Below are 25,156 nucleotides of genomic sequence, written 5' to 3' on the forward strand. Positions count from 1 at the left end.
GAAAAGCAGAGAACACGGATGAGAAAAAAGAAAAGGGAGGGAGGGGTTTGGAAACACTTCATTACACTACTCTCCTGCTGCAATTATGCTATTTACACAGCAACAATAGAGGGTCTGCCTCTGCGGAGCACCGTCTCATTAACAACAGAACTGGAGGAAGAGGAGGGGGTTGGGGGAGTGTTGTCTCCTTCATGGCCCGGTACGAAGCACAACCCCATATTGACTAAATGGCATTTCAGGCTCGCTAAATCCATCCCCTCGCTGTACACTTGAACGGCAGAAGAGTTAGCTCTCTCTGTCTCTTCTGTGGTACTTATATAGATATAAAACACAGAGCTGCCTTTTCATCTTCCTCCCTCCAGGAAGCAATTTGGACTCACAGAGCAGACAAGAACATGCAGTAGCTTCAATAAGAAAGTGGTAGTGGCTCAGCGGACGAGAGCCACATTGACAGAGCCGCGAGTAATTCTTGCAACTGGATACTACCCACTGCGGTCTCATCTTCAGTCCCCTCCCATGCATTTTCATCTAGTCCACTGTGAAACTCCGCTGTGTTTTAGGACAGTGATGCAATTTTTGTTGTGCTAGCGCTGTACTCAGGGACATTGGATTTGAAATGACACAATCAGGTTACAGTGTAGACTCTCAGGTTCAATTTAAGGATGTTTAGATCCACATCAGAGGAACCATATGGGATTATAGCCCTATCCTAGAAGACAGAAAGTTATTGTAAAATTAACATCGACCTTAATATTTGTTTGCAAGTCCTGCTCACATAATGTCTGCCTTGATGTTTATGACTCATTACATCAGCAGACAATTTATTTTTCCCCCCTGAATGTTAAGGCAGGCCTGTACGGCACCCATCTTCACCTTTTGCCTTCAGTCTGGTTCAACCTGCTCGGATGGATCGACAGGTGACTATTTCACTGTGAGGCCATAAAAAAGATTGTTGGTTGCTTTGAATACATGTAACGGATCACTGTTGCATTTAACACTAAATGTGTTTGAATCTGTCACTTAAATTAGTCTCAACAAATGCTCCATTTACTTTACCGTTTGAGTCATGTTTGCTAAAAACTACAGTGCCCAGGTGTTTTGGTGAATTACTGAACCTTATGAACTATGTTTTTGAGATTTACATCTCCAGTATGAAGAAATAGACTTGGAAATAAGAGCCAAAGCCAGTGTGGCATTGTATTGAAGTTTGAAAGTATTGAGAGAGAGCGGACTAATGCATTGCTGGCTTTGATCTTTTCATGGCGTTTGTTAATTAGATAAATATAGAACAATGCAGTCTTGTCCTTTAAAAGGTCAAAGTCAGCACTTTAAGCCGACTCATTGTTATTGTATTCACGTCAAATGTTGAGGTTGAAGTCCTTTGCATACCTGTAGCCGTCAATGCAGCTGGCGTTGATGTAGTCGGAGCCCTCGACGCCACGGATGGGCTGCAGGCAGACGCGGGTGGACTCAAAAGGCATGATGTTGACCAGGCGGTTCTTGAACTTGTTGCAGGGTAAGTTGGCGCTGATGAAGCGTGATGTGTGGGCTTTGGAGTTGGCCAGTCTCTGTTTAATAAAACGTTGGAAGATTCAGACAGGCAGAGAGACGGAGAGGAAAAAATGAGTGACCTGTGACCTGCAGTAAACAAAAAAGGAAGTCTGAAACGCCTCCCTGTCAAGTCTCTATTTAGACTTAGACTTCAAGCTTCCTGTCGAGATAAAAGATAAATACTGCTGGCAGGTATAACTAAGTGCAGCAGACTTGTCTCCCATCGAGTTCCAGAGCTTGGAGGACTGTGGGCGTGACAAGCTCAGTGCTGGCAATAGACAGAGCAGATGGACAGCACAGGAGTGTGTATGGACAGTCATGGTACTCTCGGAGAATTTGTGTGTGTACGTTGTGGCCAGACTGTGCGGGCATGGAGGCTGTGGCCCCCCACATACGCCGCAATCATTCTCTCACTCTTTCATTCTCCGTTGTTGGCAGGAGTGTAGATGCTATTATCACTTCAAACAGAATGGATCATGGTCATAAGAGGGCTAATGGCAGAGCCGCGCTGGGAGGAAAGTGTGTAATAACATCACAGTCGATGGCTATTGACAGAAGGTGCGCGTGTGCGTGTGACTGCGAGTCACCTTGAACACCAGCTGTGTGTGTGGGGGCGAGGGGTCAGTCACTTTTGTAATTCTCCATGTGTAGGTGTGTTGTTGCGATTGTGCGTTAATGTGAGTTTGTTCTGGTCCATTTGTCCCTGAAACATGTGTGCTCGTATGCACTGATGCTACGGTAGCTGTTGAGACGTCCCAGCATGTCACAGAGACACATTCCTGTGCATCGGCTTATTTGGTGAATTAATGAATTCAAACCTCTATGTGATCACAGCGGTACAATGGCGACACCCTGAAGGTCAGAACTCTATTAGATCAGAGTGGATTGAGAATTTCTCTAATTTCTGTTAATAATTAGCAAAAACTCACTTCCTGTACAGTGTTACAATGCCACCCCTGCAAACTATCCAGTGCCCTATAAATCAGATAAAGCTGTTCTGAAATGTCTTTTCTTAAGTTAAATGCTTCATTACATCCTGCAGGAGTAGATTTTTCACACTAAAAAGTCATCAAATAGCGCTTTAAGTAATACTTGTCTGAGGTGTGTGCTAATCAATCACCTTGAACTCCAACTCCATGGCAGTAACCGTCTCGCCGGGCGGGGGCTGGGTGAGTTTCTGGATGTGGGCGTACAGGTTGCGTGCCGGAACCTCAGTGTTGCCGCATGTGGCGGCCTCCAGCAGTGCTTCGTGGATAAAGATGTACTGATCCTCGGTCTGGACCATGTAGTTCCTCTGGGCACGCATGCACGTCACGTGGCCGTAGATGTCTACAGACTTCTCGTGCTTCATGCGCTCCAGCATGGCATCGATCACGATGAAGCAGCCGGTCCTGCCCACGCCCGCACTGATGGGAGTGAGGACGGATGAAAAGCTTTATTTCACAAATAGATAACTGTCTCACGTCTGTTTACGCTGTATAACAAGATCTACTGATAATACAAACACATGGGTACACATCTATAGACGCAACTAGCACTAAAGCTCAAGGTTATCAGTGTTGAGCTGGAAATCCAAAGCACTTATAAACCACTAAGTCACAGCAATACTGAGTTAATATATCATCCTAGAGTATTTAATGTACAAGATGTAAATGAGCACTTTATTATAAAGTGTCGGTTTTCAAATGACAATGTGAATTATTTTGCTGTCTATACCCTTACTAAATGTTTGTGTTTCAACATTCTACTTCACATTATATGAGCTAATTAGTATAACAAATGTTCATCCCAATGTAGTTAAAAAAGGTTTGGAGATCCAAATATTGAGATGAGTCAAGATGCATTGAGAATGTGTAATATAAGATAGGTTTTCGAGTCCTCTTATGTTCTCTCTAGACATTTTGATTTACAGATTAGTTGATTTACAATATTTAGCACAAGAGAGGGACCATAATGACATTGTTGCTGCACAACATTTGTGATTGTAGAGGCATCCTGAGAGACTTTTCGACTGCAATGCGACATATGCAACACAGAATTATTGAGCCAAATTCCTGGGGAAGGTGTTGACCCTCAAAAACAGGATTTCAACATCTCTGTTGCATGTTGTGTCCTTTGAGGCGTATTGGCACTTATCTTTGATTAAAGAACACAACCCTGTCTTAGCCAATCCTTTTCATCCGTGAAGAAAAAAAGCCATGCAAAATAAATAAATATGATGGTGACAATTAGCAGTTCATTTCCTGTAGACACACATAGTGCGCTTGTTCCAGTCTACACCCACCTGCAGTGGACCACCATGGGCCCAGCATCTGGAGGATTGCAGGCCTTTACCCTCCGAAGGAAGGCCAGGATGGGGGTGGGGTACTCTGGCACCCCGTGGTCTGGCCAGGCCATGAACTGGAACTGTCTCACCTCTCTCTTCTCACTGGAGCCATTCTGCAGGAGAGTCAGAGGAGTCAGTAACATAGAAAGGTGCATGTTTGCAAAGACATCCTTATATGTTATTGGCTGCTTTTTAAAGATAACCTTGTCATGCTTGGGGAAAACGTTAAGTTAAGTTCACACTGTTTTGATGAAAGGGAGCGGAAATTCTACAGTGGAAATTTGAAGGCATACGTGATTTAATCAGAAATGTAGCAATGTAGCAAATTTTAAGCAAAGGTCTCGGGATAATAACTTTGTTAACAGCAGTAGGTGTGGGTAAGGTTTATAATTTACACTAATTCAGCAGTTTCTCAGAAAAGGTTTCTTGGAATTGTCACAATTCCTGATAGAAACTGCTGAAGCGGGAGACTTGTAATAACGTTAGAAATTATAAGTAAGTAATGGAAAAAAGAAAGGGAAGAGGAGACGTAAAGGACACATCAGTCCCGTCATCATAGCACTGAAATATATGAAATATTTGATTGCCTTTTAAAGAACAAGAGACCAACTTTTGAAAGTTAAAAAGCAATTACAGCAGTGCAAAAAAAGATTCCAGTTCTAATAGCCTTGATCTGTCTTCAGAAAAATGTGACCTCAGTAATACTAAACTAAAACTCCTGATCATTTTAGGCATTAGTAAAGAACATAGATAAGGGGCAGTTTGAGTAATATGGCCTAATAAAGATGTGAATGTTCTACGGTCGCATAAGGAAGACAAACCAACTGTCTCATACAAACTGCAAAGATGTGTGCCGAAACTCAAATCAGAGACAAATCGTAACTCGGAACATTTTGTACATCATTGTAGAACATTTTCAAATCTAACAAGATGAACTTGCACGCATATATCAAATATCACCATAGTCAATTGTTGTTAAAGCTTTACTTGAATTAATGTTTTCCTCGCTCCAAAAGAAAAACAGCATTTGTTTTTATAATAGAATCCTAACTTCAGAGTTTTTTCATAAGGTACTCGATATGATGAAGACAGATTGTCTTCTAGGAAAACACATAAAGATATTCATAAGCTCAGACTCGTTCAATCACCTCATTATTTAAAGTAACAATCAGATATACGCCATCAGCTGTCTTCTTGTATGGTATATGGTTGAGTGCAAATGACGAGGCAGTACTGTACCTTGTAGAGAGCGAAGGTACGGACGCTGTAAGTGGCCAACTCCACGGTGTCCAGCATGGTGACCTGGATCATTCCATAGGTCTCTGTGCCTCGCACCGGCCAGTACTGGTCACACTTCACCTGGCAGAGCAAGAGAGAGGGCACACTGTCAGGACTGAACTGCCGCTAACATCCACCACGAGGCTTGTGAGAGGCTTGTAGGATCACACTGATTAACACGGAGGGAACATTAGAGAGGTCAGATCAAAGGCTTTGTCCACTGTCTAATTAAAAATTGAATACTCAGAGTCAGCTCCTGTATCTGCTAAAAAGTCAAGTGAATTGAGCATGTGCATGTGCATCCATGTGTGTCAGCAATTGAAGCGGGCTTCAAAAGGGCATTAAAAAGCCCACTTTGTCTTTTACCGGCCTGTGATCATTCTCAATTAGCTAATCGTCGGGTGGTTTGAAACCCTTTGTCATGTATGCTTTTGGCACATTTGTGATGATTGGGCACTGTATTGTGGAGGGACACGTTTCTAAAAGCCTGTTCACGCCTGTAGTGAAGGGAAAGCAGGTCCGTCCAACTGGATACGACGCATATGTGCACAAAACTAACTTCACTGTGAATGAGGCTTAAGATCCTTTAAACACTGGCACTGAGTGGCTTTGCTTCAGTCTGTGTATCTATGAAAATGATATCTTTATCTAGGATCCATTGGCATTAAACTGAAAGAAAAAAGGACTTCAAATTGTTGACCTCTACTTAACGCAACTTTTACATGAACTCTTCCTTGTGAGATTGCTGACTGGCTGTCACGGGAGATTGGCTCTGGTTTCAAAACAGCAATAATAAGGCGTCTGTTCACTAAACAAAGGGAAAATATGTCCTTAACTACTTCTGAGTTATTTCAAAGTATCTGGAGGCGATGAGTCACATCATTATCAAAACACTCTGCCCACTGATTGGTCTTGCTTCTAGCTTCTGGGCTCAGCCGATTCTCTGTGTACGTTTTCAAGACTAAAACCTTGTTTGGAAAAACAGTCCAGAACAATGTGCTCCACCTACTACGCGTCTTAAGTGATAAGCTGAACCCATTTTCAATCAGTCACAGGCGATCTGAACAATAGCATGAGCTAAAAAAAACCGTAACATTTTAGAAGTGTGTGGGTAAAACTTGTCATTTCACATAATCACTACAAGTCTGCTCAACTCCCTTTTCACATATAGAAACTGAGCGAACTGTCAGAATTGCAGGGACAATGACTTGCTGCTATTGATTTGGATAACATTAGAGGAAGAGATGTGGTGCTGCTAAGCTAATCATATTGATACCGCGGTACCGAGCTGACATTTGGAAGCACATTGGCTGTCTCAGCGAGCTGCTACAAATCGACAAACAAAATGCGTTCAAATTCACCCCCTCACATTTCACCTCCCCTGGTGACATCTCCCATTCAGAGGCAGAGATAGACCTCGCAGGAGAAACTCAATTGAGTGATGGGGAACCGCTTGCAGTACAAACATATGGATTAGCAGTCACTGCCGTAATGAATATCTCTGTGCTGTTCGAGGTTGGGTGGCATAGTCTACCTCGCAAACACACGCATAAACACACACACACACACACACACACACACACACACACACACACACACACACACACACACACCATCACACACACACACACACAGACCGCAGGTTTCGCTATCATCTGCTTCTGCTTTGAACCTCGCTTCTCATATGTCGTCGCCTGCCCTTTTGCAGAGGATACAGACCTCTTATCTAGACACACACACACACACACACCCACACACACACACACTGAGTAATACTTCTGGTCTCACTTCAAATCCTGACCTTTTAGGGTTTTACTAACTGGTAATGATAGTAGTGCTAGTGGAAGCTAACATTGTTCTGCTGCCGGATCTCATCATATACTGTATGTCAAGCTGCAGTTCTGTTTGGCGTAAGACGTCAGTCTGGCTGGGTGATGGAGGTTACTCACTCATCTTGTCCTTGTACGTATGTGAGAGAGACATAGTCAAATAGAGGATGTGTATTTATGTAAAATTTATAACAGACATCCCCGAAAATGTAGCACAGCATGTGTCTAATCTGGAGTACAGTCGTCTTTCAGTTTTGTCTTATAAAATGTCTATTCATTATCAACTTGCTACAGTTCACACATAATGAATACATGTTATTTTCAGCACTAATGCGGAAACAAATTTAATCAATTCAATTCACAGTTAGATGTCTCATATTGTATTGTAAAAAGTAAAAGTAAATTGTGACAGACATTAGTACCACAGACATATTTCTAATTTAACTTAAAATGTCATTAACAAAAATAATCAGAGGTTGTAATTGTGATTCATATACACCAGTGTTCAAAGAGTAATTACACAGAAACATTTTTCGAGCTGTGAACACAATAATATATACTGTATATGGTAATGGTATAAATGTCAGCGATGCAGATAACAACTCTACATGCTCTTTGTCGCAGGTAATTAAAACTGGTCTTCTGGTTTGGAAATTCCAGCTCCGAACCGTTTGATGATGTTATACTGAAGATGTAAAGGCATCCTGACAAAACACGTTTCCGCCCATATTGGTGAAAGGGCGGTTTGGTTCTCTACATCTCTTTCCATAGTGTTGGCAAGCCAATTGACTCTCAGATGTGAGAGGTTGGGACAGGCTGAGAGGCTGTTTCATCTCTAAGTTCCTTTTGTTGTGGTGTGCTGATTTTGTCCTTGTGCATGTAAGATCAAAGCAGGGTGAGCATGTTCATCCATCACAGAGCTCTGAAACTGCCACTCAGATGCACTAAACATATGGAAAGGCATTTTGTGAGGATGTGTATATCCTGCCTGAAAGTGAAATAAAAAGCACCTTATCAAGCATATCCACAGACCATATCAGCAGATATTCTCCAAGGTACAAATAAATGAGCTCTTTCCAAAAAGACACGGTGTTCCCACAGTTTGCCTAAATGATTGATTGCATCGATAGCTCAAAAATAAAACAGATGATGGTACGTTTTGAAGGATGCTAAGTAATTTAAGTCTACTTGACAAAAAGCTAGCTACAGACTCACGATAGATACTGAATAGTGAACAGAGCGTCCTGTAATGATTCTCCACCACCCCTCAAACAAATCAAGAGATTTTGGAAATGAACTCTTTCATTTACAATCCCTGTTACTTCCAGTTCTTAGTCTGGGGACTCTCTTTCATTAGGGCACCGAGTGCACACACTAATAAAAGAACTACACACTGGCAGGGCTCCATACTGATTTAACTCCTCCATGGAATTCATGAGCATGATTTTGTGATGGTAATTAAATAAACCCATCCCAATTTTGGATCTCAAGTTGCCCATGTGCTCCCTTTATTTTGCTTTTATTAGCTTGAATATTTTTAGGGGCGCACAGGTGTTTTTGGGTGACAATCCTCTTATCTCCAACTACAGCGGTTTCATTATCGTGCCGAGGCTTTCAAGAGCCAAATTCAGAAAGTGCAAACACGAATGCGGCACCCGATGTTTACGAATCCGTGGCACGGTGTTGCAATAATAAATATGTAGCAATCAAGTATTGAACTCTCTGAGCGGTTTCAAAATAACAAATGAAAAAAGCGCTTGTATGATTATAAAACTCTAAATATAACGACACTGTACATGTTCATGTATGAGCAGATTTTTTCATCCTATGTTGTCATCATATGCAAAGTTGCCATGGCAACAGCAAGGAAAAGTTAAACGGTGAGAAGCTGTTGTGCGGTTTTACTTCACAAACAGATTTAGGAAAACTTTTTAGAGATTCCTGAAGAGAAGCAGCACGAAGCGATACAGTCCAAAGACAACCAAAAATATCCTTTGAAGAGCTTGTGACTTTGATCAGGCTGACAAATCCTGCTTTAAAGTAAGACCGGGTGTCTATATGCCTTCAGGCTTTGTTGGGTGTAACGTTACGTCCCCAGAGTTGAGCTCCATAAATATATATACATATATATGTCAGGAAACTCCATTTCTGGCCACAGTTCAATTTTCAAACACTGACTGTCTGATCCGTCTGATACTGTTGACTGCAAATGGCCCCAGTCATCTGTTTTCCTCCAAGTATAACAACCCCATTCATAGAGGCCACCTGTTGGTAGATTTGTCAACTAAGCAGTGGTAAAGGGTGGGGTAGCACATCGAATCAATTCATAATCTGCTGCATGCAAATGCATTCGGAGTAAAATGTATTTCTGGCTTCTATATTTACTAGTTTATGGCAAATATATTATGAGGTAGTCATTATTTATGACTTATTATCCATAGTTAAATCATTTATAGTGATTGAGTTCATGTTTATTATCAAAAATGATTGTGATGAATGTGATTAAATCTTTAAGTATGCACATGTCAGTAAATGAATACATCATAACAAATGTTATGGAATAAAGTCAGTGATTGTCAGCGTTGTATAGTGAATGACACCCTCTCTCCTTACCCGTGACTTTTCCTCCAGTCTGGTCATCATGACGATGGTGTTGGATCTTTGCTCCCAGACCATCCTCCAGAAGTCGCTCAGTGTCTCTGGCAGTGGCCCCTGTGTGGCAATGTAGGCATTCTGCTTCCTATAGCCGTCGATGTAGTTGGAATTGATGTAGTCACTTCCTGGAACGGCTTTAACAACGACAAGAAGTAAGAACGTCACTGACACAGTTCACAGTGTGGTTTATTTATTTTTTTATCTAATAAGCTTGCTCGGAAACAGAGATCAGATTAAAATCGGAATCCTTTTCATCAAAACACATAAGTCACTTAAGATGCATGGTATTATCCAATCTCTATATTATGACTGACATTCTGTACTGAAGCAAAAAGGGTACATGTGTTTAGAGGCTATACGGGGGATTTCCAAAGCAGCAGCTGCAGGCTTCCAAAATGTCCCTGGTACTTGTGAAGGAGGTCTCGATCGATGGCAGCCTCTGTCAATGGCTGTCTGAGGGGTTGAGTGGATACAAGAGCTCTTACCGTCAACAGAGGTGAGCACCACTCTGGAGTGGTCATAGGCAATGACGTTTGCATAGCGATTCTTTGGCTTGTTGACCTCCATGTTGGAGTTCTCCCAGGTAAACTGCTGGCCTGGATCAACGGACTGTGAGAGAGGGCAGGAAAGACAAGAAACAGAAGAAGACAGGGGGGAGAGAGGGAGAGAGGAGAGAAAACAGAAGCACAAAATGAGGCTCTTGAGTGTTAAAGGGATAAAATGGAGCAAGACAGTAGGGTAAGGGAGTAGGGCACAATTACCGGTACCCTACTGTCTGCTGTCACCCATTCAACCGCAGTACACCGTGGACAACAAAGCCTTTAAATCGAACATATACAAACATCATGTCCCTTCAAAGCCATAGTGGAGCGCTACAGGTTTTATACTGTGAAGGAGATTGTGCAGACTCAAGATCAGTTGTCAAAATATTATGTTGCTGGCTCCACTGCATCTGCTAGTGCTGCATTAATGGGTCGACGACTTAAATGCTAATGAAGCTGAAATATAAAGGCAGCTGCTTTGGTGATTTAAATCAACAACAACAACAGAAAGCCCATCGTCCATGGATTGAGCCAACAGAGCAAACCTATTCCTCCTATTTCTAAACCTAACATGGTGAAAATGGTCCTTTTAGCTGGGGAACGAGTAAAAGTTATGCTGAAGCTTGCTGGCAACCACAAACACTCATCCTCTCCCTTTAGGATGGTGCTATTGAATTACCTAATTCTGAGAAGTCACATGCATGACTGCTTACGGTAACCATGATTCTTCCCAGCCTCCCTCTTTCTGTCTTTTCTCATCTTCTATTTCTGTTGCCCTTTCCTATCTTGTATTTTTGTTTCACCCTCTCCCTTTCATCCTCTCTCTGTTTCTAACCCTTCCCTTCTTACGTCATTTGTCTCTCGGGCTAAGACGACAACAGACTGCATACATATTGATCTGGGAAGATATGTGACGGCCTCCCATCCCTTGGCTCGATAATGTCACAGAGTCTCTTGTTATTCCGAATCGATCCCCCGGAACCATGACCACTAATTCCCCAGACCGTTCGCCTCGCAAATCCAGCAGGAGTCGACACCTTCTTGCACTTACTTAAGATGGCTGTAGCGCTAATTTAATTATTAAGGGTTATCCAGTGTCAAAACATGACATCTCAAACCTAATAATAATTATTACTATTGGATAATGGATAAAATAAAGGGCACAAGGTGAGGCCTGGAGAGTGTGGAGATTAGGATCCTGGGACATTAAGTGATGAGCAAGAGTTGTCTTGGTGTATAGAGTCCTAGGCTACACGTGTGGCAGGTGTGGTTTGCCTTATTATAACAATAAAGATACATGCCAGTTCATTTGAAAATCTGGTACAGCAAATTGCTCTCCTACTGCAACAGTAAGGTTCTAGCTCTCATTGTTTTCCTATGGAGTAAAGTGGCACCTACATAGGTAAAAATATGGCATAAAGGTTATATACAACCTAGTTTAAACTCAAAGTTTTTCCAGAGAAATGTGTTGTTTGCTTCTGAAAAAGATTTGAAAAATGTGGAGTGCTCATATGCAAGAAGTCTTCCACAACAGCTCCAAATTGCTCAGCACTAAGAGTCATGTGGGTATCGGCTTATTGCTGCTGATGAGCTCAGCACTGCCAATTTCTCTGTCCATGCCCACCATTACGAAGAGAAAGATTTCATTTGCAGTCAAAACATGTCATATCCATTTGAGAGCTCAGTGAACTCAGCAGGCACACAAGACTGATGACAACTAGCAAACAAGTTCGGTAGAGATGGTAGAAAGAGGTGAGAAGCTAACGCCCAAAGTATTCCCGCTGACACACTGGAAATGCTTTCAAATGAACATAATGATGCCATGACGACTGCGGCGTAAAAATGCTTCCTGCGATAAGAAAAGACTGTCAGGGGGAGCTGCAGCATGCCTGATTGTCAAATTCTGCTCATTACCCAGTGTGCTCATTGCTTAGTGTGATGTGGACCGGCATTGGTGGTAAAGGAAGTGTCAGGCCGCCTAAAACATCAGGGAGGGAAAGTGGTGAAGCTTCTGCAAATTCTGTGCCTTGGGGTAAGGCTCAACGGGAGCAGTCGGCGAACGTGACTGTGACAAAGCGCCACGAGCTCTGCCACCGCGCCTTGGCTGGCACAGAGATGGTCGGCCATCTGCCGGGCCATGGAGGGGGTCTTCCCTGGCTTGGAATGACTGGTGCGGAGAGGAATTGGGGCCGGGCTGCTTGCCTGCAGTCATACAAGCCACTTCCCTGGCTTCATTCGTTTACACTAACTCAACAGGCCGGGAGGGTGATGCGCTGGAGAGGCACTGAGCAACATAGGAAAGCACTTCATTTAGTGCAGATTTCTACTAAGGCCTCATTATCTCCCCAGTTAGCGGTTCATTTCATGGTAAAGAAGATATATATTTTTTAATGAATTTGTATCATATTATGTATTTTGTTGTGTATTACAATGGCTCCTGCTTACAGATGTCACACAGTGTTAACAAAAACCTGGCACTATATCACTCGTGAGGGATTTGTTGTTGTATTAGAATGCATCAGTTTCAGCTGTGAGTACTAAAATTGAGAAAAACTCACTTACTTATGCAGGACAAAACACACAAACAGTGAGTGTTGATGTAAGCATCATATGGTTCTAAATGCTTTTGTTTGTCATGCAGCCAACGCCACTGGGTGAGTGGAATCATAGGTATATCAAGTAGATGTTATTTCTCAGTAAACACTGGACAGGGCAGGTTTGGCCTTCTGGTGATGCTCGGGGAAAAGCCATGAGTTCACCAAACTCAGTTTAATTGGGGATGTGAAATTGCAACAAACAAACAGACAGAGGAGATCACGTAACTTTTTAGGTAAAGTTAAAAAAAAGGAAGTAACCAAATGGATCCATCAATGTGAGGAATAGAGCTGATTAGTGAAAAAAGATCGAACAATCAGAACAAATAAATAAAAGACGGCTCTTGTTTTTCTGTATTCAAGGATGCCTTCTCTCTTCATCTGGCCTTGCTTCATCCCCAAACCCACTATGTGCCACTTTAAATGCAAATTCGCTCCCTTTTTTTCTGAGGAAGAACACTGACAAGAGATAATCCCTCACCAAGTTGCATTGGGGAGACCGCCTGCAAAATAACATTCTTCGGGGAAAACATCAAGATGCACACAGATTGCTTAAGCAACTCTCCACCTGCTAGTTTTGTGACAAAGCATCTCGCAGCATTCAATGTAAGTGTTGGTTTCCTGGTGGGATTGGTAATAGAGTTGTAAAAATGACTGAAGAATGTCTGTGAAAGAAGTCGTCCATAATCCTTTTAGAATACATGCATAAGAGGCACAAACACAAAAATTCCTCCCAGACACGATAACAAAGAAGCACATTTACAAGTTTGAAAGGGAGGGAAACACTGATACAGCATAAGCGCATGGCTCTTACCTCATACTCCTGGGAGAAGCGGAGGCCGTCGTTGGCCTTCAGTCGCTCTATGTGGTCAGCCAGCTCAATGACTGGAATGGGTGGGTGCTCCCTCATTCCTGGGAGAGGAAGAGGAGGAAGAGGAAGAGGGGGGGAAAAAGAAAGAAAAGAGTGAGATCTTGCTGTTCCTACATCAAACATGCACATGGACTTAAGACAAACACTGGTTGGACCACAGGGTGAGTGAGGCTGCCAGTGGGACCATGAGGTGGCTGTGTAACGGTGAGTAGAGTGCACTTTGTTCAACAATGCATGACGAGAGGGAGAGAGGAGAGAGAAGAGAGAGAGAGCACAAGTTAGAACAGGCTGGTGACATTTGGTGATATCGTCATGCTAAGTGAGGAGGACAGAGGTGGGGCTGGCACGGTGATGCACATGAGTGACTGGGTGAGCATGCTCCTGGAGGGAAGCAGGAGGCAGACATCGCTCTGACTCCACAACGCTCATTTGGTGGCAGAGGTGGGATCAGAGCAAGAACCCACAAGTCTCTACAAATCAGTCACACTGTCACTTCCTAGAGAAGGAGAAAAAAAAACTGACTGGTCACCAGCCAAAACTCATTTCTTTGAAAATCTCTTTCCTTACAATAGACTATCTTTCGGCCCAGCCTGGAGCACTTGGGCTGGATTAATTTCAAACAACCACCCCCCCCCCCCCCTGCCTCTCTCTAGATTTCTCATCGCAGAGTTATTGGATGATTTATTGCTAATCTGGCGACACAAATTCCCCCTGTGCCTCTGAACTTGGCAAGGCTCTGTGCTTAAACGGATTGCTGGGAACTTGCCTCATGTGTTAGAAGTTAACTGTATGTGACGCATGACGAGGCTCTAAACTTATACACGGAGCATCATTAACCTTACATACATCCTTTGTAGTCAAACTCTTGAAAAAGGTATACAGATTAACATTAGTGCCTTTGGCTGAGCGCATCTGTAAGGTCGTGGGTCATGTTTTCAGATGAATGACCACTACATGCTCATTTTTGCTTTAATGCTAATGGATGGTAACTATGTCTACTGCACGAGATGAGACCTGACCAATTACACTAATTTAATACTATAGCACCGAGAGACCTATGAGGACATTAACATCGATGTGTATGTGTTTGTGCGTGTTCACCCAGGTCTTTTACAGCCACGTTGTTGGGTAAATGGAGAGTGAAGCCACAGTTAACGAGGCTAATGCAAAACAAGAGTAACTGTCCGCACTGCTCAACTATCCATGAAACCATCTATTCCTCTGTTTCCGCACCAAAATGGTGTTGTGGGAGGTTCACAGCCAAAGAGAGGACATCGCTGCATCCTTGGAGCGCCAGAGGCTACAAGCTTGTGGGCTTGTGATGTCTGTCAGGATTGCAACGGGAGAATGGGATCAGGAGCAAGTGAGAGAGGAAGAGAGACTGCATGTGTGGGAAATACACAGTAGGTGAGAGAGCAGACTAACTTGGAGTGTTGGGGCAGCGATGAGAGCTGGGACCTGTGGAGAGAGGAGAGTGAAGGAGGGAGGAAGAAGAACACTCAATCAATGGGGATGGCTCAGGATCAGACCAGGGCCAAACAGTATCTGCAAACAACCTTTCAAGCCGGTTGGAGTGTGCAAGCGGGTGGTGTTTGCTCTCTCAGGACAATTCAAGTAGTGTAGTTTAGGCTGTTAAACAGAAGTGCATACAAAGCCTGACTTTAAAACACTCCCCTGTGACCGTCAGTTTGAACTGCACCACTGAGTACAAGGCACTATATGTTCAGGAAATATTCACTCTATTAGAACTTGTGTGTGCTTTCATTGCTTTGGCCATCATGTATGGATATCGACTGTGACCACATGTTAATCATAAAAGTTGTGAGTGGTCATACGACAGGTTGTAAACAAGTTCGGACAGATGACCTTAACCACTTTATTCGGAGGTAAACGAAATGTGAGTGTTGGTGGTATCCCCTCATTGCACATTAAAATACTCCTCTGTAAATATCTAGTGTGAATTGCACTACTCCGTAAATGGCACTACATGCTTTATCTGAGGTGTCAAACACAAGGGATGTCAGTTTGGTAGTTGCAAATACTATCTGAACCAGGTCTGCTGAGGGTAAACCAGGTCACTTTCTCATAGAACCGCACGCCTGCTGCTGAAGTGCTAAAAGGTGCAGCCAAAGTCAGTCTAACAAACCAACATGCTAGAGACGTGAGCTGCAATCGGCTAGACCACTTTACAACAATCAGAATCAGAGCAGGAATGTTCACCTTCTGTGGGTGAATCAAAGCGAGAAAGAGCTAGAGGACAGAGGAAAGGACTGTTCAATATTCACTCAGCTCAACCTTGGAGTCTCACACGTTTTCACAAGCTAGACTCAGCCATGGTGATTCTTGATAATCATCACTCTTGAAGCAAAACAGCGAGGTGGAAAGGGAGAGAAAGAAGGAGAGAAATTTTGACGTAGGGAGTGAGAGAGAGAGATTACCCTACAGGGGGAAATGGAAGACAAAAGAGGAAAGAGGTGGAGTGGGAGGACGAGAGAACAGGGCTCATTCAGAGCGGCAGCGCTGCTTAATTCCTCTGCAGGGGTTCAAAGGGGCTGTGTGTGTGTGTGTATCTGTGTGTACGGCAAATGGGATCTTTAATAACCCGTGAGAAGGGATACACGCACAGAAAACACACAGAAACCAGCAGAAGCGCGCGTGCACCGGGGGTTGACATTTTCTCTCAGCTCCATTGTTCCCTCCGCCTGGCTCACCTTGACATCAGAGGCAGCAGGACTCATTACCAGCTAGGGAGAATGAAAGGAGCTCATGGAGGGAGGAGGAGCGAGGACCGGGGGAGGAAGGAGGAGATCAGGAAGAAAAAGGAAGAAGGCTGGCACTCTGACACCTCCCCCCCCCCACACCCCCCACTGCACGTGGATGGAATGTGAATTCACTCGGCCTGACTCCATCCAGAGCTACGATGGTGAACATGATTTGTTTATTTTCTCTTACCGACCATTTTTTTGAGAAGTGGTCTGATTTAAAGCCTGAGGATAAATAATAAAATAAGCAAGACACAGGAATTTCATGAGGCAACATCTGCCACAAAGCCCTAATAAACAAGAGATCCATCAAAAGAGCAGGAAGGCAGGCGTTCATTGCAGGAGTAGATTGCTTTTTGGAAAGGCTGAGTTTAGTTGAAACAAAGAAAAATCATTCCAAAATGCAATTTCCACCATTTGAGAAAGAAAACTTGAAAATACATATATTAGGAAACAATATTAAAGGTATGAATCCCTTAAGATATTTTCTTTCAGCGTAGAAGATAGGATCATCTGATGAATTTCAGGGAGGATTTTCATTTTGGAATGAAGCCCTTTCAAATCGTTTTGATTAAAATGCCCACACTGCACTACTGTACAGACATTCACACAGTATAGAACAAATATAATAAAATAGCAAACAGTTCATGTCAAGATCCATGTCGTAATTACGATGAATACGATATTATGCCAACAAGTTGTCAACATCTACCACCCATCCCATACGACATGAACCCAGAAGTTCATTTTAGGGCAGATGCTGAGGGAAAGCAGAACAAAGAGAGTTGTTTATTACCTGGGGTCTGGTAGTTGAGTCTTCTCATCTCCACGGGGTCAGAGGAGTTGGCCAGCAGGGAGTCTTTCACCCCACCAGAGTGGTCATCTTTGGGTAGGGGCGATGCCCGCTTCCTGAGGTGGCAAAGACAGACAATTTGGTGTCAAACCACATCATATCTACATGCTTAGTCCAGGAGATGTAACTCAGCCGACAATTGTTCAAACTAACTGCAAATGGAAATGACAAGATGATAACAAATATATGTTTAAAAACAAAGGACTGAAGGACCCACGTATAGTTTCACTGTGTTGCACACTTGATGAGGTTAATGGCATACTTAGTGGTTCTCGAAACTAGTTCGGAGGACCAGTAATTCAAGAGACACTAGGTAGGTACCAGGGCATGACCCCCATTAGTTTGCCAACTGGATTTTAATGTGTTTGAAGAAATGCCATTATTTTCCTGGAGTGGGCTAGGTTGGATTTGTTTGCTGCTGGATAGGTGACAGCTGCTGTGTGGGAATGTGTACATGAGCTTGTGTTTGAGTGTAGCAAAGATTTAAATGTATGATTTTTGCTGCTGCTGTGTGTGTGTGTGTGTGCTAACAACACATTGTGTTAACTGGCTTTCCAGATTGAGAGAAAAACAGGCGGATGCTGTAATTAGCTCATCAGCTGGGTGGCACAACACTGGGTAATTAGACCAGTTCTGCAGCACCTGCACTGCCAGGCCCGGCCTAGCTGAGTCTAGCATAGCGCAGAACAGAACAGCACAGCACAGCTCGCACTGGCTCAGCTCAGTCGACCGTGGCTTTGTCCATCGGGCGGAGAGAGGAACAGAAAACGCAGCCTGCCTGTACTATTCTAATGTTCAGACAGCCAGCATCTGTTGACATACACACACAGATGTATGTTTTCCCACCTCTCTCACAACTACACACACTCACACAGATACAGCTGCAGAGTCACAAGCCTTCTGACTGCAAATGGAAATGGGCGGAAAGAAGCATCAGGGCGCCCTGTGGAAATTTCACATCTCATTGCACTCCATTTGTAAGTGGGGAGCGCGGGTTTTAGGCAGGAGCAGGGCCTTCTGTTGAAGCCATGCGTGGAGGGAAAACATAAATCTGGTGGTGCACACAGTCTTAACCCGGTCCACCTCAGCCGCTGGGGCTTGGGCCTCACCGCCACCTGTTATCTTATGCTGCGGGGGCTTAAGCTAATGCTAGCAGCGTGACGGCTAATCTATGACAAGCATCTTTTCCTCTCCAGCCGAGAGCTGAGCCAGACCGTATCCGGTTTTCCCAGACATGCTGGTGCTGGACTAGGGGGAGGGGTGGAAGAGTTGGGCATCTGCAAATCTCTTCTCCATATCCCTCATCTCTCCCTCTGACCAAATCAGATGCCAATCTACATCACACTTTGGTGCTGGGCTAAAGTAAACATGGCAGCAATCTCAATGGGGTTATTCATCTTAGACTAAAAATGAGAGTTAAGACGTGTGAGAATGTAAGTACATGCACACTTAAACACACAGTGCGAGTGTGTGTGCTGTACAGCGTGCACTTAATGAGGGTAGAACAGGGCCCTTTGTTAAGACTCCTGCCACGAGGAAGCTGGGAGAGGGGGGGAATGGGCTAAAAGTGGAGGAGTGAGTCCCGGTGGAAAATGTCAGCTCAAAAGATGGGAACATTTCTTTTTCAGCAGTTTCCCCATCTGGCATTTCCTTCACAATGGCCCATTCAGCAGCAGGTGATGCCTTGGCATATTCAGATGAGGCCACTCCTGAAGGGGCGCGCTGACACTGGCTGGATAATGAAACACAGCACGGAGACAAACCAGGGCAGACAGGATGATCTGAGGAGGATCAGTGGCACTAGATGTGGAGCATGCACCGCTACACGGACGTGACCTGGGGGTTCCTTTAACCCCAGTGATAAAGGGCTGCAGAGTCAGCTGCTTCTCATGTCTTGTAAAAGTGAACAAATCAGATTAAATATGTTTCCTTTTATTTCTTTTTGAGGGGATGTTTTTGTATAAAGCCAGAGCTGAGAGGAAGCTGACCCTGCAACCCCTAAAGAGCTGATGAATACCACCAATGTCACAACACAAATGAAAGGGACTTGGGTGGTGAAAGATGAGGTTGTGTCTGCTTTAACAGTGACAGTACCCACCTTTCCTGTTTGCTGCTTTCACAGAGAGCAAAAAGAGAGAGGGGAATATTAATAGGTGATTGTTATCAATATGGACCTTACTTCTTCTAAATCTATTTTCTGTGAGCTAAAACCAGTTCTTCCAAAAATGTACAAGACATCTTGAGAGCACAGCGTAAAAAGTTATCTTAACACTCGCCGGAGACTTTTGAGAATAACCTCATCATTGTTCACTGCTCGTATTGGTCTTGGCGAATATGCAGGTAGCAATAACAACCCGAGCTAGAGTGTGATTATTCCTTTTCACATTTACTGCCAGTCCACAGTGAAAAGGGCACACAGCCACCTCCCCACAGTCCCTCCTGTCGATTTGTGTCGACATGGAGAAAGAGCTTCCAGACGGAGGATGTGCTACTTAGCAGCGAGCTGTCTCAAGGCCTATTATTAACCAGTCTGGCAGAGATGGCGTCCACACAGCAGTCTGCAAGGCAGTGGTTGGCAGATTGGAGAATAGGTACTGTATGATGTGGAATGGAAAATTTGTAATGGAACCATCAGGAGAAGATAGAGAGGTTGGACTCAATCAGTCAAACAATTAATTCCCATTTGGATGGTATTTTTAGGGTGTCCAAACCACATTGTCGTTCCTATTGTCTCCTCTGTTGTTTAATACTTAACATCCCAAAGACTAGGGGTGAAAAAGACTAATTTATAATGCTGCAACAATTAGTTTATATTTATTCAATCAACAGAAAATTAATCAGCAACTATTTATTGTATTAATTCATCATTTTCAAAGGAAAAATGTCAACAATTGTGAGGTTCCAGGTTCAAGTGTGAATGTGTTGCTTTTCTTAGTCCTTGCATTGTAGTAAAACGCTTGCTATTTGACAAAACAAGACATTTGAAGTTATCACCTTGAACTCTAGGATACTGTGACGAACATTTTTCACGGTTTTCTAATGTTTTAAATAAAAAATGAAAAATTGGGAAAATAATTGTCAGATTTATCGAACCAAAAAAGAATATGGCTGCATCCTACGATTCTTTGTTGGTTCGATAAATCTGACAATTATTTTCCCAAGATTGACTTAACTGTCATCTGTTTGATAAAACCCCCAAATATTCAATTTGCAGGGATATAAAAAATAGAAAAGTAGCCAATCCCCCCACTTTAGTAGTAGTTGAAGTTTGGCTGTATGCTTTTGATAAATAAAATTAACGAACAAATCGTTTGGGCTCTGGTTCAATCATTATCCATTCATCCGTACCTCCCCAGCACCTTATTGCCCTGCGTGTATCCACGGAGTGCCTCACAGTGGCAGCTGAAGGGCTTTTAAGAGATATTGACTGAGCTTTTAGTTAAGCCCTCTGTTGCCTTCTGTTTCTTATTTGAAATGACCAATGATGTTGGCCAAAACACATTTCTCACTCCTAACTAAGGGTTTTTGACAGCCAAGCTGTGCTTTTCATTAGGGAGGCAGTGTCAGCTGCCATTTCAACTGACACTTCACATAGTGCTGTTAAAAACGTCCAACTGGGCCAACAGCTTTTGGGGAGAAATGAGGATTTTCTGAAAGACAAATCAATCCGCCTTTGCTTCCTATCCCGTCACACTGTATATTATGGTAAGGAAATTGAATGTTACAGTTTGGTGTGTGTGAGCAGCATGGTGCAAGTGGCAGAGGGGAGTATGTCTCATTACCATTCCTGATGCAACCAAAGGAAACCTACAACCACAAGTGTCACTGCAGTATAACCTGACACAAACACAGTGGAGCATGTCTGAGAACAGCCTCTTACTTCTTAAAGAGCAGGATGGCGATGACGATGATGATGATGAGGACCACAGCCAGCACTGGGCCCATAACCCACAACATCTCGGGTTGCTCCATCCCCTGAGGCAAAGTTGTTGTGACCTGGATTGGGTCCGAGTAGGGACTGGCTGAAAATGTCATCTGTAAGGGAAAAGAAAGTGCAGGAGCATGAGAGCCAAGTCACTTCAGAGCTATAAGATGCATGCAAGGTTTTCTCTTCCTATCTAAATGTAAGGGGGTTAAGACTTCCTTAAAAGCCAAAAACAGTCCACACATCACAGGAAAACAAGATGAAATTGAAAGAACAACCATGTTAGCATGGTGTCAAGGTAAATTCTATCTTAGAGTTTTTAATTATAGAGGAACCACAGGAAGTATGGGATGATATGTACACAGTTGGTCTCAAACTACTTTTGAATATATTTGTTTCTACTTTTTAGGTGGCTTTTAAAAAGTATACTAGCTAGGTGAAGAACTGCGGGTGTTAATTATTACATAAAAAACCTCCAACATCCAGGTAAGAATTTCATGAAGATGCTTACATTACAGAAGGATAGAGGTTATACATTTCCCTTTCATACATTTGAGAAGTGGCAGACAATGATAGAAAAGCTAACAAGCAGCCTCTTATATTCTTAAATTAAGAAAAGAATAAGAGAAATCATCAAAAAAGGGAAATAACAATGTCACAATGTTGGAAACTATGAAATATATACAAATATATATAGTGTTTACTTTGATAAGAAAGGGAATCACAATGTCTGACTGCAGATTGTTTTTGTTTCGGACACCCTGAGAACCAAGTTATTTCATGCTAGAAATACATTAAAAAAAATACATAAAGCAATCGACCTAACACAAAAAACACTCAAAAACAATAACCATCTTGGCTAATGAAGTGTTGTTTCTATTAAAGCATTGCATAACGCTGGAGATGATGACAGAGCAAGTGCGAGACAGGAGAGTGAGAGAGGCAGAGACAGAAAGGCGGGGATGAGTGTGTATGTCCCCTGGCCGCTGAGATAAATGGGGGCACAGGAGAGGACTCATCTCTTCTTCATTAGTGTTCACACCGTGACGGAAGAGGAGGAGGAGGAGGTGACGGTGAGGGTGCATTTCCACCTTGGTTGTAAATGAGACATCTCCATGCTCCTTCGTCTTCAAATGAAGGCGGGGAGGAGGGAAGGGATGGGTAGAGGTGTGTGTGAGTCTGCCTCTGAGGAGTGGGTGCATGGTGACCCAGTATGGTGTTTTAAAAAAGTGTCTAAAAGAGGAGGGAGGGCAACTGCATGAGAGCACGGTGACAGATGAGAAAGAGAAAGAGGGAGGAGCGAGGCATCTGTCATTAGCACTCAGCATGCTTCCTATTGAATGACGATGGGAGATGATGCAGGTCCTGGGGAGGGGGGGGGGGGGAGCGCATGGGTGACAGATCGCAGCCCTTGAAAGGAATTGGGCTCCCAGCACGCAGAGGGAGTGGCGGGGCGGCAGGCAGCAGTAATCCGGATCATTAGCCGCACAGCAGCCAGCTCTTCGGCGCCCAGGCAGATATTAATTGGAAAGATAAGCAGAGATGAGCTCAAAGAGTCCTGCTTTCTGTCATATAGTTCTGTTATCTCTCATACTCTTGGGCAACTGCCGGAAAAATGTACAGTAAGGGTGTGTGAGTGTTACAGCGTGTCTCAGTCGTGTGCATGCAAACCAGCGTGCTCCGATATTAGGCACAGGCTCAAGATAACTCAAGTAAAAAAGTAAAAAGATTTGTATTTTTATATTACAGCAGCCATGTTTTTCATTTGTCTTTGTCTTGAAAGACAAAGACAACCGGGCACATGAGCCCGGTTCTCTCCTGTTCTGTGTGCCTTTGGGAGGAACCTATTATCTACAAACAATGAGAAACGGCACAGCAGCGGGACGCTGCTGATGTGACGACGCCACAAGGCTTCCTGTTCCTTCGGGAGGGCCCAAAAAAAGTCTGTAGGATGTGGCCCTGCAGGGAATCCTGGGAAAAAAACCCGTAGAGTAACAAATGATTGCAGCTGTGCTTTCAGTGAAGGATAAGGGAGGAAGAGCGAGAGGAGAGGGATGAACAAAAAGAGAGGGCTTTTTGTCTGTTGGTCACGGCGAAGTACTGGGATCATCCATTTGAACGGCCCTAATATCTGATAAAAGCTCAGTCACGCAGCTCCTAATGCCTCGCAGAGTGCCATCACAATGGAGCGATGGAGTGCAGTGGAGGAATGTGTGAGCCTGAAAGTGAGTGAGTCAGAGACAGTGAGAGACATAAAAGCAACTGAATGTGTATGTGTCTTACCACTCTGAGTCAGTGAATACAGAACGGACACGGGCGGGTTTGTGTATGTGAGAGGTAGGGTCTGCTCCATGTACATAAAGTACCAACGAAGATAATATTCAGGTGGCAGGCTTTGCCTTTTTAACCTAAGCCGAACAAACACTTTAATTAAAAGTCTCAACTGTAGCTAATTAACCCCAATTACATAAGACTGGGTGCTTAAGCTGGGTGTCTGTACAGAGCTGAAGATAGGTAGACATAGAAACGCCCCTCTCACACGCTGCTCAGATCTCATTTTCAGGTTGTGAACGGTAATCAATCTGTCACTCAAATCTAAAGCTCTGTCGGATCTCAATTGATCTTTAAAGTTATGTATAACTAAAGCTGCTTTAATATGTTGAGAACCAAACCTAAATAGATTTCATCAAACGCAGAAAGTGAATAAGAAATTAAATTCAGATTTAACATTTTATTAAGCCCTGTCCCTACTGAGAAGAGACACATGAGTGTGAATGACTGTGATTGGTAACACTGCAGATAAGTATTATTACTGCATTGCAGACACTGTACACAGTATACAACTGTAAGCACTATGAGTGAATGAATGTATTTGCTTGTGACGGTACACGTGTGCATCCACCAGTGAGAGAAAGAGAAAGTGTTTGATTGCGTGCAAAGACTGTCAACAAATGTGAGTAAAAGTGTGTGAGTGTGTGAGTGCGCATTCATGAGTTTTTCTGAGCCTTTCTTTCAAGATCCTCTGAGCCTCCATGAGTGTGTGTGTTTGTCAAGGTAGCATCCGCTGAGAGAGTATATGTAAGATTGGAAGTGTTTGTCAGAGACAGAGTAAGAGAACCAAGAGAGAGAGAGAGAGGGTGATGAGAGATGGTAGAGAGCGAGGCGACAAGAGAGAGAGAGACTGAGGCAGAGGTGTTATGTAGTAGCAGTATATCGAGTCAGCTATCTGGCCCGTGGGCTGCACAGTTTCCCCAGTCAGCCGCTGCTCCGCCATTCCCTGAGCGCAGCACAGGCACATTTATTCCAACACGTCGTTGACCCCGCAAGCTCCACGTCTCTCCAAAAGTGGCTTAAATAAGCCGCAGGGTTGAGAGCACCAGACAAACAAAAACAAACATGCAAAGACACCATTACGTATCTGCCGCTCTCTCTGACTCCCCAGGGAGGCCGAGGAGCCCACACTCTCCTCATTGTTGCATGACACAGGGAACGACAGCAAGATGGGGCAGAAGGAGGGCAAGAGACGGAAAAAGTGAGAGGAAAAGAGTAGGCGTGAGTTTGCCTTTATCTATAAGGAACAGAAATGTGTCTGCAGGGCCTAGCCCACCCTGTACGATGACCCTCCTCCTTCGTTCTGTAGTTCTCCTTTCATACTTTTTTTCTCCTCCACTCCATCTTCCCTCACATGCCCTCTTTCCCCATTCAGCACCAGGAAGCGCACTTCTCCCTCTCTAGCTGAATACCAAACATCCAGATATCTAGAGGGATCGCTTGAGGGAGACGCCTCTAGGAGCGTCAGTGACATGGCACAGTTGAACAGAGAATCCCATCGATGTTGTCTGCATTCCTACTACACTTGGAGAAAAGTTGGGTTTGAATGTGCTTATGCTTTCTGCTGGAATCTTGTTTTCATAATTCTTCCTTGATATTGTTTGTCAAAGCTTTCTACATTTTGAAAGAAGCCAGTGTT

At 43.6% G+C, this 25,156-nt stretch overlaps 1 protein-coding gene across 1 annotated transcript in view; it reads right to left on the reverse strand.

Moving 5' to 3' along the window:
* Positions 1-25,156, reverse strand: part of LOC306705901 (receptor-type tyrosine-protein phosphatase F) — a 116,778-nt gene that overhangs the window by 8,279 nt on the left and 83,343 nt on the right. The window contains exons 20-28 of the mRNA XM_079172777.1: positions 21,142-21,296; positions 17,205-17,317; positions 13,590-13,687; positions 10,125-10,248; positions 9,598-9,773; positions 5,117-5,236; positions 3,836-3,990; positions 2,672-2,957; positions 1,390-1,568 (exon numbers count right to left, since the gene is read on the reverse strand). Of these exons, the coding sequence (XP_079028903.1) occupies positions 1,390-1,568; positions 2,672-2,957; positions 3,836-3,990; positions 5,117-5,236; positions 9,598-9,773; positions 10,125-10,248; positions 13,590-13,687; positions 17,205-17,317; positions 21,142-21,296 (1,406 nt within the window). The remainder of the gene's footprint in view (positions 1-1,389; positions 1,569-2,671; positions 2,958-3,835; positions 3,991-5,116; positions 5,237-9,597; positions 9,774-10,124; positions 10,249-13,589; positions 13,688-17,204; positions 17,318-21,141; positions 21,297-25,156) is intronic.

The sequence above is a fragment of the Pholis gunnellus genome (genome assembly GCF_910591455.1).
Source record: "Pholis gunnellus genome assembly, chromosome: 14".
Taxonomy (NCBI): Eukaryota; Metazoa; Chordata; class Actinopteri; order Perciformes; family Pholidae; genus Pholis; species Pholis gunnellus.